Below are 16678 nucleotides of genomic sequence, written 5' to 3' on the forward strand. Positions count from 1 at the left end.
ATCTTAGGCACAGCATACATTTTAAATCATCCTCCACCCACCTCGTTTTCTTTCCCTCGTTCATTCCCTTCTTGCTCTTGATCTCCTAAATCTCCTTCTCTCATCCTCTCTTCCATCTCTCCTCCCACACTCTTCATGCGTGTATCTGTGTGTTTGTGTGTGTACAAGCGTGTGTGTGTTTGCATCTGTCTCTGTGTGTTGCACATATGACAGAGCCAACCCCCACTTTGTCTACCCCCCCCCCCCCCCCCCCCCCCCCCCCCCCCTCCCTCACTCCCCCCTTCTAGCATGGCGAGGCACTCATGCGCATGTGTTGGTGGTAGCGGGGAGGGGGCTGGGCAGAGGGGGGCATGGCCATGGGTATGGGCATGGACTGGGGAGGAGGCCCGCTGGGGTGAGAGGACATGGTGTGGTGGGGGTAGGAGAAGGAGGAGGAGGACTGCTGGTAGCTGGCGCCCGAGGAGGGGCCAGAGGATGGGGCCTGTTGCTGTTGTTGTTGCTGCTGCTGCTGCTGTTGCTGCTGGGAGCTGCCCTTGGGCGGCGGGGGCGTCTGGTTCAGCTGGATGGAGATGTCACTGGAGACCTCAGACGCGCTGCGGCCCCGCTGCGGAGGAGGCCACGACTCGGGGTGCAGGTACTGGCCACTGTAGTCGCTACACTCGGACAGGCGGGGGCGGTAGAGGGACGGGTGGGGCTGGTACATCTCCTCCTCGGCGTAGCGCTTCATGAAGAGGTACACTGACATCACCCCGGCCCCCTGGGAGAGAGCAGAGCAAGCGCTCGTATTAATACATGACATGAAACACTGAAACACCATCATAAATAAGTCATAAGTGACACATTGGGCCATCACGCATCAGGCACACTATGAACCACAGCAAAAAGAAGCCTAAATAAAAATGTATTATATTATATAAAAATGACATACAGTACTGGACCATGAAATACAATAAACACTGGAACATTTAAAGGTCCAATGCAGCCGTTTTTAATCTAAATATCAAATCATTTCTAGGTAACAATGAAGTACCTTACTGTGATTGTTTTCAATTAAAGTAGAAATAGTAGTAGTAGTAATTGTATAGCGCAGTGATTGTTTTCAATTAAAATGGTCAAGAAGAAACAAAAATAGCTTCTTAGCAAAGAGTCATTTCTCAAGCAAGGATTTTGCTAGGACTGTCTGGGAGTGGTCTGAGTTGGGAATGGAAAACTGAAAACTAGCTGCTATTGGCAGAGAGGTTTGGAACTCTCTTTCTTACTGGTCTATAAACTCCATCCCACCAAAACAGGCAGAAATTTCAGGCGGTCTTTTCAAACAGCTCTTACACTTAAAGGGCATTAGAATAATTTTCACAATTTCACAATGTTATTCCAACCTCATAGTGTGGAAATATATATATAAAACACAGGAAAATCACGTATTTGACTGCACTTTGCCTTTAATAAAACACAATACCCCTCAATACAACAGGATGTAATATAGCATCCTGAAAGATCTATAAAATGTTTTGAATTAATATAAAATACTAAACATGTTAATAACATTACATGCATGCGTTATTTTCAACTGTGGAATACGTTTATATGATGCACAAACCTCTGCAATGCACTGAAGACATAATAGTGCTCAGATTCAACCAAACCGCTCCTCCGTGTAATAACTCGTTATCAAAAATGCAGTGTTGCGCCAAACATCCGCACAAACATTTACACCACATCCACTATTCATCGCTGACATCTTAGTACAACATCCTTGAAACTCGAGCACGTCAACGCCAGCGCTAAGTGCTATTCCCCCTCCTCTTCGTCCTGCCGCTGCAGAGGGGCTGGAGAAAAAGAAAAGCCCTGTAGCGAACGGTATATTCATGTGACAACAGCAGCGTTTTAAGCTGCCGCTGTGACAGAGCTGTCGCCCTAAAGTGTGCGCTATTAACATTTATGAATATTGATGTGAGTTGGGGGGGGGGGGGGCAGAGGTGTAGTCCAGGGTATACGCTGGTATACGGCGTATACCTACTTATTTTTCAGTCAGCATTGCGTATACCCACTTCTAAATCCCCCCTGATGCGCATCATTCAGTAATATCTGTGAGTCAGATTGCCTATTTTCTTCCTCGGGGATAGTGAAGCCATGACCCACCCTCCTCTGCCTCTAATTGGCTGGTACTCGCTGCTTTCACTGATTAGATTGGTTAACTTTAGGCATGAGGACTGATGAGCCAATCAGAGGCAGAGTAGGGCGGGTCATGCCGAGGAAAATATCGCTAATACCTCAGGTGCCAGTGAAAAAAAAAAAAAAAAAAACTCAGGTGCCGGTGCCACTTGACTACGATAACGGCAGCAGACCAAACAACGGATGAAGAAAGGACACAAGCGGCGGTGTGCCACCCCAGTTGATGGAAGACATCATTCTGAGGTAAGTTTTAAGGTGGTTTCCAAATGAATCATTATTTTAAACTACTGGCAAATTGCCAGTGACTGCACATTTAGAGGAGAAGAGATGTTGCCGCCAATAGTTAGTGCGAGTCGGCTAACGTTATGAAGCTAGCTACGTAGATTGGGATAATGTGGGGAAACCGGGGCATTGTTGGTTTTCAGTAAGTGTTTAATCAACCCAGTTCATAAGAATTTCATACCAGACTGATGAAACTGATTATCTCAATGTTTATGAAGCTTGTTTATTATTGTAAAGGTCTAAATTATAACGTTAGCCAAGTTACTAAGCCCTAAATTATAACATTAGCCAAGTTACTTAGCCCTAACTAACCTATATGATCTAGTTTAATTGCATAGTAGCTAAGCTGGTAGTTGATTTTTAAGTAAGTTAAAACACAAGAATGGGGACAAATAGTTTAAGATTCAGCCTAAAACAATATTGAGGTCTAATCAGGCTGTCTTATTTTGTATAGGGACAGGTAACCATGAAAAGGAAGGGAGATATTGCAGACTTTTTTGTAAAGAGGCACAAATCAGGCCCAGATCAGGCCCAGGCAGACCCCACCCCTAAAACCAGCAGCCCTGGCAGCTCTCAACCGGGAGCTAGCCAGGCAAGTCAGTGTGAGCATAGAGAAGGATCCAGTCTACCACCACCAGGTCAGAACACACAGGCAGTAAATTGCATCTCCAGTTTATTGAAAAGTGAAGCCTCACACTGTAACAAAAGGTGATTTTGACAGATTAAGCCTCATTTTGAATTTCTGTGTGATGTTATTTATTTTATTGCCCTTCTATTTATTTTGTCTGTATCCATGTTTGTTTTTTACAATGCTACTGTTATATAACATTTTGTGTTAAATTTGTTGTTTTTTTGTTAAATAAACTCTCCCAAGTATTTCACTCACTAATCTCCTGTATGCTTCAGCTTCACTTGCTGAAAATATTTCCACTTGGTTATGCAGATTGTTAATGTAAAGAGGGGGACCCATGTCTTGCTGATGACTATTGTGATCACAGTAGTGTGTGTGTGTGTGTGTGTGTGTGTGTAAGTGTGTGAGAGAGAGAGAGACAGGGAGATGCATAATTAGTTTTGTTGTTGTCTGTAGACATCAATAATGACTGGCCAGACCTGTGGAGTGCTAAACAAACAGAAGACTTCAAATCCAAGAACCCCTGGTTGGGATCCAAAAACAAAAAATTGGGTAAGTTTAGGTAGATTGCTAGTTTGGGTAACTTCTGAAACAGTGGGCACAGATAACTTTGTGTGTGTGTGTGTGTGTGTGTGTGTGTGTGTGTGTAAAGGACCATGCACACGTACAGCTGTGGATACAGGAGTAGTTACATTGTTTGTTTATGCTTCGCAGGATGTCTGGTCTGTAGCAGTGTGAACTCCATTGGGATCGACAAGGAGCAAGGACAAGGTGTATCGCTCTCAAGAGAATGGATGAACTTTGAAATTCAAGTGTCTGGCCAGGGAAGTAGAACAACAAGTTTGTCAATCTTGAGAAATAAGGTGAGGAAACATGCGTTGTCCAAGGCCCACACTCAGGCTGTGAAGGTGGCAGAGCAACAGAAAGAAGCTGCCATTGAGAATGCAGTGGAGACTATGACTGAGTCCTACATGAAGGAAACTGAAGCTGTGTTTCGAACAGCCTACCATCTGGCCAAAAAGAACCGACCCTTTTCTGACCATGAGAGCCTCATTGAGCTGCAGGAACTGAATGGTGTAAAAATGGGCTCAATACTTCATTCACGTTACAGTGCAACACAAATAATACAACATGTTGCTAGTGAGATGCAGAGCAAAATCATCAGTAGCATTATAGCATCATCCAGTAAGTTAGCTGTCCTAATTGACGAGGCATCTTCTTTAAGTCACAAAGCTGTCATGACAGTTTCTATTAAAGCATCAATTCAAGAAGAAAGCCCTGAGTTCATATTCCTGGAACTTGTTGAACTGGAAAATCAGAGAGCAGATGGCATATTACAGGCGTTACTCACCTGTTTAACTAATGCTGGCTTTACAGAAGAGTGGCTTCATGAAAACTGGGTAACATTTGTATCTGATGGAGCCAGTGTCATGCTAGGAAAGAAGTCAGGAGTAGCAACCAGACTGACTTTGAGATTCCCAAAGCTTTTTGTATGGCACTGCATGAACCATAGACTTGAACTTGCTGTGTCAGATGCAGTTGATGAGGTAAACTCTGTCAATCACTTTAAAACTTTTATCCAGAAGCTATACTCTCTGTATAGTGTGTCAAACAAAAATGAACGTGAACTTGTTAATGCAGCAGCTGAAGTAGGCTCACAACTTCTTCGCATTGGCAGAATCTTGGATGTACGCTGGGTGGCCAGTAGCTTTCGGACTGTTCGTGCTGTTTGGACATCCCTGGGAGCTCTTGTGCAGCACTTTAAAAATGCTTGCAGTGATGAGATGAGGTCCACCAAAGAGAGGCAGATGTACAGAGGTTTGTTAGACCGTGTTCAAAGTCCAGAATTCATTTGTGACCTTGGCCTCATGTACGACACTCTCCATGAACTAAGTCTCCTGTCACAGGAGCTTCAGTCTCGTTCTATAACGCTCCTCAGAGCAGAGCATCTGCTGAAACGCTCAATCAGAGTGATCCAGTCATTCAAAGAGAGTCCAGGTGAGAAATATAGTGAGGCTTTAGAAGCAAAACAGACTGGGGAGTATCGGTCTATAGCCCTGAAAACAAATGCAAAGCTGAAGTCTATCAATCCAGGCCAGTTCTTACAAAGCCTTGTGAACAATCTGGAGAAACGCTTGTCTTTTGAAGATGAGACCATCATGGACCTCAGCATCCTTGATCAGAGTAAGTGGCCATCAAAGCCCAGCATCCGCCATGGTGAAGAACAAGTTAAGCGACTGTGCAAGCGATTTAACTTGTGCACAGACCAAGCACTGAATGGGATGCGGGACCTACTGGAAGAGCCCAGTAGTGAGCCCAAGGACCTAAAACCACTTATGAACTGTATGAAAACATTCCCTGTCGGTACAGCAGAGTGTGAGAGGAATTTTAGCCTTATGAACAATATAAGCTCAGACAAGAGGGCTGTCCTTCTGATCTCAAACATATCAAACTTGATGATGATTAATATCAACGGCCCACCAACTTCCAAGTTTGATCCTAGAAAATATACAAGGACCTGGTTGAAGAGCCATCGTGCTGCCTCTTCGGTGCGTTCTAGACAGTGCAGTGTGAAAGCTCCTGCAGAAAGCAAATTTGTCTGGAATATACTGTAGTATGAGCAAAGGTCAGAAACCCAGTGCTGGGTTGAGAGAGTATATCACTGTTGATGTGTTGTTAATGCATATATTTTTGTTAATTGTTAACTAAATATTGTTGTAACATATTTTGTTGAATGATTTACCGGTAAATGAACATGTTCAAAACAAAGCATATAGCAATATGAACAAGGATGCATTGTCACCTTCAGATTTGAAGTATTTTATTTAAATAAATGTGCAAAAAATAATCGAAACACCATTTCCTGTTTGCCTCATGATAAATACATTTTACATTCATCCAGGCTGCTCTTGTGACCAGTAGTAACTACAAACTGCTCCTAATCAAGTCATGATCATTTTATAATAGTGTGCAAGTAGAAATTACATATTTTTGGGTAAACTAAATCATAGTCTTACATGTCACTGTTTCTAAAACAGGGCTTTTTTCTGGACTACTTAAAAAAAAAAAAGGTGAATACTGAGAGTATACCCACTTCTCCAGGGACCACTACACCACTGGGGGGGGGGGATCCTAACCGTGAAGCACTAAGCTAGCCGGTTAGCAGTTAGCAGAGGTTAATAGCTAGTGGTCGGCCACTACACTAGCAGGCGGACGGGTGTGCTGACCTCTTTGAGGAGGAAGGAGCTGGCAGCGAAGGCGAAGGACCAGCCGTAGTGATAGTGGAAGAAGTGCTCAGGCTCACGCGGCCGGTTCATCACCTCGTCGTTGATGCTGCTGATGTAGAGGACCAGGCCCACCACCAGGCTGAGCCCTGAGAAGGGGGAGAGGACAGGATGGAGAGAAAAAGAGGGAAAGGGAAAGCAGGGCGCCAGAGAGAGGCAATGAGGGGCATAGAGGCAGAGAAAGACATGGGAAGGAGTAGAGGAAAGCGAGAGAGATGGAATGGAGAGAGGGAGAGAGGAGGGGAGAGAATGGAGGAGGGGAGAAGAGGCGAGCCAGTGGAGGGGGAGAGAGGAAGAGGAGAGAGAGAAAGAATGGAGTGGGGGAGAGAGGGAGAGAGGGAGTGCACAGTGTTGAGGAGATTATATGAAACAGTGAGCGAGAGAGGAAGGGTGATGGGGAATCATAAGTGAGAATGAGAGAGAGAAGGGTAGAGGAAAGAGAACGGAAGGGAGGAGGGAAGGGACAAACGCCAGGGGCGAGAGTGGGTGGGGGAATGGGTCAGAGAGTGTGAACATGAAGGGGAGGGTGGGTGGTAGGGAGAGCGAGAGAGAGATTTGGAGACAGGAGGATACACAGTGAGCAAGATGGAGGGAGAGAGTTAGAGATGAAAAGAAAGGTGGAGAGACGTAGTCTTTTTTTTGTATGAGTACATCTCTGACTGCTTGTTGCCTTGGCATCCAAATAGATCTCCTTAACATAGAGAGCAAGACAGACGGAAAGTGGGACAGTATGTGGCCTACACTCTTAGAAAAAAAGGTGCTATCTAGAACCTAAAAGGGTTCTTCGGCTATGCCCACAGGAGAACCCTTTGAAGAACCCTTTTTGGTTTCAGGTAGAAAACTTTGATTTAGATTAGAAGTTTAATAGTCAGATGTACAGGGTTGCAGGTGTGATTTCAGGGTACAGTGAAAATCTTATACTCGGAGCTCTAACAATGCAGGTCAAAGTGAAATAAGTGTTATTTTATGAGAGCATTATTTTATGAAAACAAGAATCATAAATTATAGACAGTAAAACGTGATTATGATACATTGCAAATTACTAAACATTGCTACTACTACTACTACAAATATGAGCACCACAGCTGCTAAATTAGTGCCACTGCTGCAAATAATCACAGTCTCTCAATTAGTTTGCTTAGTTAGCCTTCCAAAAGCCACCATTGTTGCTACATGTTTCTGCTTTCACACTGAAAAGAGCTCGTATGGCCAAACATTTGAGCACATTTCCCCTGATGGGTTAAAAACCACAATAAAACAACTGAATAAGAAGATCCTCAAGACTTCCTCTTGAACCACATTTTCATTATTCATTATTTTGAATAAATGAGCCTTATTATATTTTCTAAATGGAAACCAAATCCAAACCACTGCCTGCATGCCTGCGAATATGCGATAAACGAGGACAACATACAAGCAGAGTGGTGGAAGAGAAAGAAAACCCCATTAAAGGATGTGTCAGTGCTTTTCCTCAGCCAGCCAGCCTCGGCTTCTGCAGCCTCTGACCCTAAAATCCTCCACCACCATTAACCAGTACAGCAGCCCCACTACATAATCAGCCCTGACCAGCACCACAACAACAACAACAGCAGGAGATTCAGGCAGCAGGCTCCAGCAGGCAGCAGTAACAGCAGCTGCAGCTGCAGCGACCAAAGCTCCTGGGAACCAGTGACCTGGCTCCCCCTTACTGTCTCAGCAGGGGGAGCTGTGGCTAGCTGCTGTTAGCTCGTCACCTCGCCTGCTTCCCTCTCAGCAGCAGTCAGACGTTCTGCGTGGGCGTGCTAGAAAAAAACAGAACAGAGAGCTGTCCCTCTCTGAAGAAAGGCAGGCTGCACCGGAGCCAGTTTGAAGCGTCTTCCATTCAGTTTTATCAGAATGGTTTGGGTTAGGAGAAGGTGTATGGAAAGCTGATCCTGAATCGGGGTGTGAGAATGTTTTGTTTGTGATTACATTTTCTATCTTTTGTGTTGTGGAATGTCGATGAAATTGAATTCAATGGCAACCACAACATCTTTTCTACGACAAAGACATTGAGAACAATGTCCCGCTGAGCATCTATAAAGCTGTCAGTTTGTTCAAATGGCTTCAAAGAATCAGAGTGAATAATAACAACAAACTCAATATTTTCTCAAGCCAGTCGATTTCTTAAGTTGTTTCTTGGGACCTATTATCTGAAGTATTTTCTTCTCAATTCACAGCCCCATGTTTCAAGTTTCACATTTTATTAGTCCAATGAAATGCTTACTTGCAGGTTCCTTCTTGTTAATTCAACAATAATAAGAAATAATAAAATATAAGAATACGAACGTAAAGTAAATGGCTCAGTAGAATAGAATACACATTTTAGCATAAGTACAGTGCATTCGGAAAGTATTCAGACCCCTTCCCTTTTTCCACATTTTGTTATGTTACAGCCTTATTCTAAAATGGATTAAATAAAAACAATTCCTCATCAATCTACATACAATACCCCATAATGACAAAGTGAAAACAGGTTTTTAGAAATGTTGGCAAATGTAAATAATTTTTTTAAAAATAAAATAAATGCCTTATTTACATACGTTTTCAGACACTTTGCTATGAGACTCGAAATTGAGCTCAGGTGCATCCTGTTTCTACAACTTGATTGGAGTCCACCTGTGGTAAATTCAATTGTTTGGACATGATTTGAAAAGGCACACACTTGTCTATATAAGGTCCCACAGTTGACAGTGCATGTCAGAGCAAAAACCATGCCATGAGGTCGAAGGAATTGTCCGTAGAGCTCCGAGACAGGATTGTTTCGAAGCACAGATCTTGGGAAGGGTACCAAAACATTTCTGCAGCATTGAAGGTCCCCAAGAACACAGTGCCCTCCATCATTCTTAAATGGAAGAATTTTGGTACCACCAAGACTTTTCCTAGAGCTGGCCGCCCGGCCAAACTGAGCAATCAGGGGAGAAGGGCCTTGGTCAGGGAGGTGGCCAAGAACCCGATGGTCACTCTGACAGAGCTCTAGAGTTCCTCTGTGGAGATGGAAGAACCATCCAGAAGGACAACCATTTCTGCAGCACGCCACCAATCAGGCCTTAATGGTAGAGTGGCCAGATGGAAGCCACTCCTCAGTAAAAGGCACATGACAGCCCACTTGGAGTTTGCCAAAAGGCACCTAAAGGACTCTCAGACCATGAGAAACAAGATTCTCTGGTCTGATGAAACCAAGATTAAACTCTTTGGCCTGAATGCCAAGCGTCACATCTTGAGTAAACCAGGCACCATCCCTATGGTAAAGCATGGCAGTGGCAGCATCATGCTGTGAGGATGTTTTTCAGTGGCAGAGACTGGGAGACATCAGGATCGAGGGAAAGATTAACAGAGCAAAGTACAGAGAGATCCTTGATGAAAACCTGCTCCAGAGCGCTCAGGACCTCAGACTGGGACAAATATTCACCTTCCAACAGGACAACGACCCTAGGCACACAGCCAAGACAATGCAGGAGTGGCTTCGGAACAAGTCTCTGAATGTCCTTGAGTGGCCCAGTCAGAGCCCGGACTTGAACCTGATCGAACATTTGTGGAGAGACCTGAAAATAGCTGTGCAGCGACGCTCCCCATCCAACCTGACAGACCTTGAGAGGATCTGCAGAGAAGAATGGGAGAAACTCCCCAAATACAGGTGTGCCAAGCTTGTAGCGTCATACCCAAGAAGACTCGAGGCTGTAATCGCTGCCAAAGGTTCTTCAACAAAGTACTGAGTAAAGGGTCTGAATACTTATGTAAATGTTATAGTTCAGTTATTTATATTCTATACATTTGCAAACATTTCTAAAAACCTGTTTTTGCTTTGTCATTATGGGGTATTGTGTGTAGATTGATGAGGGAAAAAAACGATTTAATCAATTTTAGAATGAGGTTTTAACGTAACAATGTAAAACGTAAAAAGTAAAGGGGTCTGAATACTTTCCGAATGCACTTTATACAGGAAGGCACAATTTATAGTTCAATATTTACACAGAAAATACCTTTCACCGAGTGAACTACTAGAAAACCATTACTTTTTCAATTTGCGCCTGAAACAGTGCAATCGTTCACTGCTTTAGGTCAGTGACATGTAATAAGGACAAGATGGGCACATAACTGCTCTGTAAGCAGCATCTCATGCTAGGCTAGCATCTGTGAGCAAGATCTGCAATTCCCCCAAATAGAAACTGATGTAATCTTATAGACAACTGAGGATCAGGATACGCTGTTAGCCAAGCCACTAAATCAACAACCAATCAGGGGGGTTCCAGACCCAGACCACACAGAACCTACTTTACATACCAGTGGCAGCTCTCATCAACCAATAAGTATCTTTAATACTGAACATCATTAAAACAACAGCCAATGGGAAACCTTTATCATTTCCTTTCATCATCAAAAAGCATGTGGCTCCGTACCTGAGAGGATGAAGAAGATTCCGGAGATGAAGGCCAGGATGGTGCGCTGTGGCCGGATGTGTCCGATGTTACTGATGACGAAGGCAGTGAAGACAAAGAGCAGCGACACCATGGGGAACGGTGTGGCTGTCCGTACCATCTCTGATGAAGGGATAGAAGGAAACAGGGCGAGAGAAAGACAGAAGAAGAGAGAAAGATACATTGAGAGAAGGATGAAGAGTTAAGTAAAACAATGAAATAAAAAATATCAAACATAGTCAAAAATATTCAACATTTCTTACATTGTTTTAATCCAAGTTTCAGTGTCCCACTGCGATAATGAAAGTTAAGTTGTGTTCAGTGGAAAATGCTTTCTGTTACACTCTTCCTCTATTTATTAATAATTAAGTTCATAAATAAATTAATGCACTGTACGTAACACATTGAAAAATTTGAATGGTCTAAACTGGTATACAAGTATATAAATGATTTGTAGCTGTTATGTTGTAGCTGTTATGTTGTAGCTGTTATGTTGTAGCTGTTATGCTGTAGATGTTATGCTGTAGCTGTTATACTGTAGCTGTTATGCTGTAGCGGTTATGTTGTAGCTGTAATGCTGTAGCTGTTATGTTATAACTGTTATGTTGTAGCTGTTATGCTGTAGCTGTTATGTTGTAGCTGTTATGCTGTAGCTGTTATGCTGTAGCTGTTATGTTGTAGCTATTATGTTATAGCTGTTATGTTGTAGTTGTTATGTTGTAGCTGTTATGCTGTAGCTGTTATGCTGTAGCTGTTATGCTGTAGCTGTTATGTTGTAGCTGTTATGCTGTAGCTGTTATGCTGTAGCTGTTATGCTGTAGCTGTTATGTTGTAGCTGTTATGCTGTAGCTGTAGTTGTTATGTTGTAGCTGTTATGCTGTAGCTATTATGTTGTAGCTGTTATGTTATAGCTGTTATGTTGTAGTTGTTATGTTGTAGCTGTTATGCTGTAGCTGTTATGCTGTAGCTGTTATGCTGTAGCTGTTATGGTGTAGCTGTTATGTTGTAGCTGTTATGTTGTAGCTGTTATGTTGTAGCTGTTATGTTGTAGCTGTTATGTTATAGCTGTTATGTTGTAGCGTTTATGTTATAGCTGTTATGTTGTAGCTGTTATGTTATAGCTGTTGTGTTGTAGCTGTTATGTTATAGCTGTTATGTTGTAGCTGTTATACTGTAGCTGTTATGTTGTAGCTGTTATGGTATATTTGTTATGCTGTATTTGTTATGCAAACCAATAACTCAGGCTACTGATTACGTGTCTTTTTTATGTCTGTCTGCTTGCTCTGCAATTATTTGTTACGTTGTCTATTTGTCTATTCAGTAGTGCTATGTTACTTGTATTGTAGTCTGCCACCTTCTAACTGGGTTTTCCTGTTATACTTTGTTACCCATTTGCCTGTTATACCTTGCTGCCTACTTTGTCCCTCGTGCTGTTGCCTGTTCCTACAATGTTTTGCATTGTTGCCATAGATCTCCCATCATGTAGTGTCGTGATGTCCCTCTTGTCGTGATGTGCTTTGTCTCTGCCTATTTTGTCCCTCATGCTGTTGTCTGCTCTTAACAATGTGTATGCCATGATGTCTTGTTGCCACAGGTCTCCCGTCATGTAGTGTGGTGGTGTCTCTCCTGTCGTGATGTGCTTTGTTTCCACTGTCTGTCTGCTGATGTATCTGTGCTGTTGCCAAGTGTCTTCCGTGTGTGTTGTCTGTTTATGTCATATACTTTTAATCCCCGCCCCCTGCCCCACAGGAGGCCTTTTGCCTCTTGCCAGGCCGTCATTATAAATAATAATTTGTTATTAATTCAAATTAAAGTCATGAGTGAACAAATGAACTAAACATGAAAAAGATTGTCATCTGCTTCACTTCCTTCCTTTCTTACATGACTACAAAGTCTTTATGAAGTAGTTACAGAGGTTGACTTAAATTGGGATTGGGAGAACTTGTGTACAGAAATACATGCTTTATTTAATACTAGCCCCCACCATTCTAATTCAATTGTATAAATTGTCAATCACGAAGAAAGGAAATCATATAAAAGAACGATTAAGTAACATTCATTCCCAAGAGAAAATGTCCTTCATCAGTTTATAATTCCCTACAGGTTGTTATGCCTGCAGCATGCTGTATATACTGTAGTAAAGTTTTATAAGGTTTTCCAAGTTTCCACATCTTAAATAATTAAAATAGTTGTTAAATAAAGAAAAAGGGAACGTGAGCAGTGTTCAACACAGGTTTTAAATCAAAGAGGTTGGGAACTATTTTGTCTCAACATGTTTCCTGAGCAGAGCCTAAAGCAATGACACAATGACATCCAGGGGTTATTTTCCTGCACGTTTCTCGCCGTGGTCAGGTGTCATCACTTACTCAGTATATTTGCAGTGTTTTCGGTCACAATATCTATCTCAGCTTCAGTGGTGAAGTATTCTGATGCTACACATCTCCCCTGTTCAGGTCCTGAGAGAGAGAGAGAGAGAGAGAGAGAGAGAGAGAGAGAGAGAGAGAGAGAGAGAGAGAGAGAGAGAGAGAGAGAGAGAGAGAGAGAGACAGAGAATAGGCCCAGAGGGAGAGTGGAAATCAAGGTTTTTAGTGGATGAGCAGAAGAGACAAGGGGTGGAATGGAGGGGAAGTCATTAACCTGGAATTTGGACAGAGAGGGGGACACTTAATCAGAGTGGCACAGAGGTGAACAGTCAGCGAGGAAAGCCACAATCCACACGACAGCAGCATCTTTCACCTTTCACCTTATGTACCTAGCACCAGCACAAACAATGCCATTCCCCTGGAGGGCCACCAATAGAACCCTGGCTAGAGGAGCGTGCGTGTGTGTGTGCGCACATTTTTCCTTAAGCGTTCCCTTCAAACTTAGCAGACTGAAGCCTCTGAGTCATGGGTAACAATCATTGTCTTACGTCAGATAGCGCATCAATTCCACCTGCACTGATCTGTCCAATAATATCTATCTGCGGACTGCAGTAACTACATGCCGAGCCCACTACACGCTGCGCCCGCTACACGCCACGCCCACTGCCATTGAGGGTCCTTGTAATGCATTACGTCACTGCATGAGTAGACATATCTGCTGGAAACAGACCCTGTTGAACCCAACTCTAGCGTGGCACTACTTGGTGGGTGCTGTGTGTATTCGATCGGTACTACACGCCGCGCCCACCAGTCTGCGGTCCGCAGATAGACTCTACTCGTATCTCGCAAAGGGTAATGGGATAGCTTGAAAGTAATCTGGCTACAATGGGCTGCCATAACATTCAAACATATTACCAGAGATATGGATATAATGACGAGATGCTTATGTCTCCGACCTAACAATGAGATTTGTTGTCCACAGAGCAGAACAGGGGGCTGTCAAGCTCCCGCCTATTCCTCTCTTTGGATTGGTGGATACATCTAGTTATTTGAATATCATTTTTTATATTCAACGAGGGGTGTTGACGTCAACTGCCTGTTTTCAATAGAGAGTGAGATGCTATGCTAGCCACATGAATATATTTTTTCTCAAAGTTGCTGGGATTTCATATGCATCACACATATCAGTACACTCGTAACAACCTAAGCATTACAAAACGTATATATTACGCCTCATTTATCAAAATTGCAATTTATTTGTATCTTGACTAAATTCAACACTCCTATTGCCTCCCATACAAAAACCCCTAACCTGCTTAATAATTAAGGATCTGCTTAACATGGACATATTTTTGGAAGAGAAAGTGCTCTCGCTTCGCCTCCCTCTGTCTGATATTACTTAGGTGACATTGCCTAATGAACCCTATTTCACCCTCAAATAGTCCGAATTATTATAAGCTCAGCATAAAAATAGATCCGTAATTGATTGTGACGTTTTTTTTCTGAGGAAGTCTTCATTTTACATCTAGCTAAGAAGTTTGGTATTTCTGGATTTTTACAATGTGCCCGACAATTAGCTTAAATTTGTCCATGACATTAGCTTGCTAATGTAGCTCTAAGCTAGTCACTTTGTATAAAATGAATAGGAAGCTAACCTAGTCCACACACTCAATGCTAAACACCAAGTGCTTTCTCCATTAGCTAGCTAGCTAGCAAGCTACTTTAGCTACATTATTTTATCACAATGAATACGTTTTGAAGAAGCAGCTAGCGCTGCCTGATCTGCCGTGAGTCAGTAGCCTCCCGCCAGCTCAGCTGCTGCTGCACTCGCTGACCCCAACGTAACAATCACGGAGAAACATGCTGATCTACGACTGATTTCTGATAACAGTCCCTCTTAATTGGGGCAGCATGCCTACAATGTCAGGGCTTTATTGCTTAATTATACACTGAGTGTACAAAACATTAGGAATATCTTCCTAATATTGAGTTGCACCCCCTTTTGCCCTCAGAAATGCCTCAAATTGTCGGGGCATGGACTCTACAAGATGTCGAAAGCATTCCACAGGGATGCTGGCCCATGTTGACTCCAATGCTTCCCACAGTTGTGTTAAATTGACTGGATGTATTTTGGGTGGTGGACCATGCTTGATAAAAACAGGAAACTGTTGAGCCCAGCAGCGTTGCAGTTCTTGACACACTCAAAGCAGTGTGCCTGGCACCTACTACCATACCCCATTCAAAGGTATTTAAATATTTTGTCTTGCCCATTCACACTTTGAATGGCACACATACACAATCCATGTCTCATTTGTCTCAAGGCTTTAAATTCATTCTTTAACCTGTCTCCTCCCCTTCATCTACACTGATTGAAGTGGATTTAACAGGTCACATCAATATGGGATCATAGCTTTCATCTTGATTCACCTGGTCAGTCTATGTCAAGGAAAGAGCAGGTGTTCCTAATGTGTTGTACACTCAGTGTATGCGTTTCTGGCACCGAGAAATAGGTGCTACACTCCTTTTAAAATCTGATTTTAAATCTATCCCTATCCCTAACATTAACCACACTGCTAACATTATGCCTAATCCTAACCTTAAATTAAGACCAAAAAGCACAGTTTTATTTTCATGAATTTTTATGATATAGCAAATTTGGACTTTGTGGCTGTGGTAACTAGTGACAACCGTTGAGGGACGAGCATCGCGTATGAGTTACGCGATCTGACGTAAGACAATGGGGTAACAATAATGTGTGTGTGTGTGTGTGTGTGTGTGTGTGTGTGACAGAATGACATATGGAATATAGCCTATGTTTATTCCAGTACCTGCCACAAAGCATTACAGTAATGTACGTGTAGATGTGCTTCTGTACATATGAACTACTGTTTATGCGTATTGCTTTCCTCACCTGCCACAAAGCATTATGTGTAAATATGTACACTATATGTTTATGTATGCTTCTGTACATATAAACAAAATGTGTCTATTACGGTATACCTGCCACGAAGCAGACCCTCCACATGCCGGAGTGCAGGGCCATCCTGACCTCCATGCTCTGGTTCTGCTGCAGAATGACACCCTCCTCCATCAGCAGCCAGTAGTCTGTGGACACAGCCACGCCAACCAGGAGCAGGCCGCACGCCCCAAACACCGAGGACAGGAGTGTGAGCGCCCGCGTGCTGAACATGCTCATCTGAGGAGGAGAGGAGAGTGGAGTGAGGAGGTGAGAGGACAGGAGAGGTTTGGGGTCGAGTCTATTTCACTTCAGCTAATTGAGGAGATGAATGGAAACCCTGGTTGAAATGGAGTTGACCTCTACCCTGGTGGGTTTTCTCATCAGGATAACTCAACAGAGATGAACTTACAATAGAGGAACCCCTCTAGTGTTGAGAAAAATGAAGAGAAAGCTTATCCGGATGACTGAACGATCCCTTCTATCACAATGCTTCACATTTCATTGAAGATAATTAACCAAAGAACAGTATCACCTCGTTGTTCTGTCTTCAA

General features: G+C 43.0%; 1 protein-coding gene across 2 annotated transcripts; it reads right to left on the reverse strand.

The window, feature by feature from the left end:
- Nucleotides 1-283: 283 nt before the first annotated feature.
- On the reverse strand, nt 284-16364 carry LOC311132291 (voltage-dependent calcium channel gamma-7 subunit-like; the record flags this gene model as incomplete). Of its 2 annotated transcripts, XM_084165529.1 has the most annotated exons (6): nt 284-334; nt 524-757; nt 6313-6458; nt 10788-10928; nt 13172-13261; nt 16169-16364. In XM_084165529.1, 6 exons carry the CDS (start codon nt 16362-16364, stop codon nt 284-286), a joined length of 858 nt encoding a protein of 285 aa, XP_084021655.1. The 2 variants fall into 2 exon arrangements, with proteins under 2 accessions (XP_084021655.1, XP_084021654.1); XM_084165528.1 differs by having other exon boundaries at nt 284-757.
- Between the last annotated feature and the right edge of the window lie 314 nt (nt 16365-16678).

The sequence above is a fragment of the Coregonus lavaretus genome (assembly GCF_964263955.1).
Source record: "Coregonus lavaretus genome assembly, chromosome: 7".
In the NCBI taxonomy this organism is placed as follows: domain Eukaryota; kingdom Metazoa; phylum Chordata; class Actinopteri; order Salmoniformes; family Salmonidae; genus Coregonus; species Coregonus lavaretus.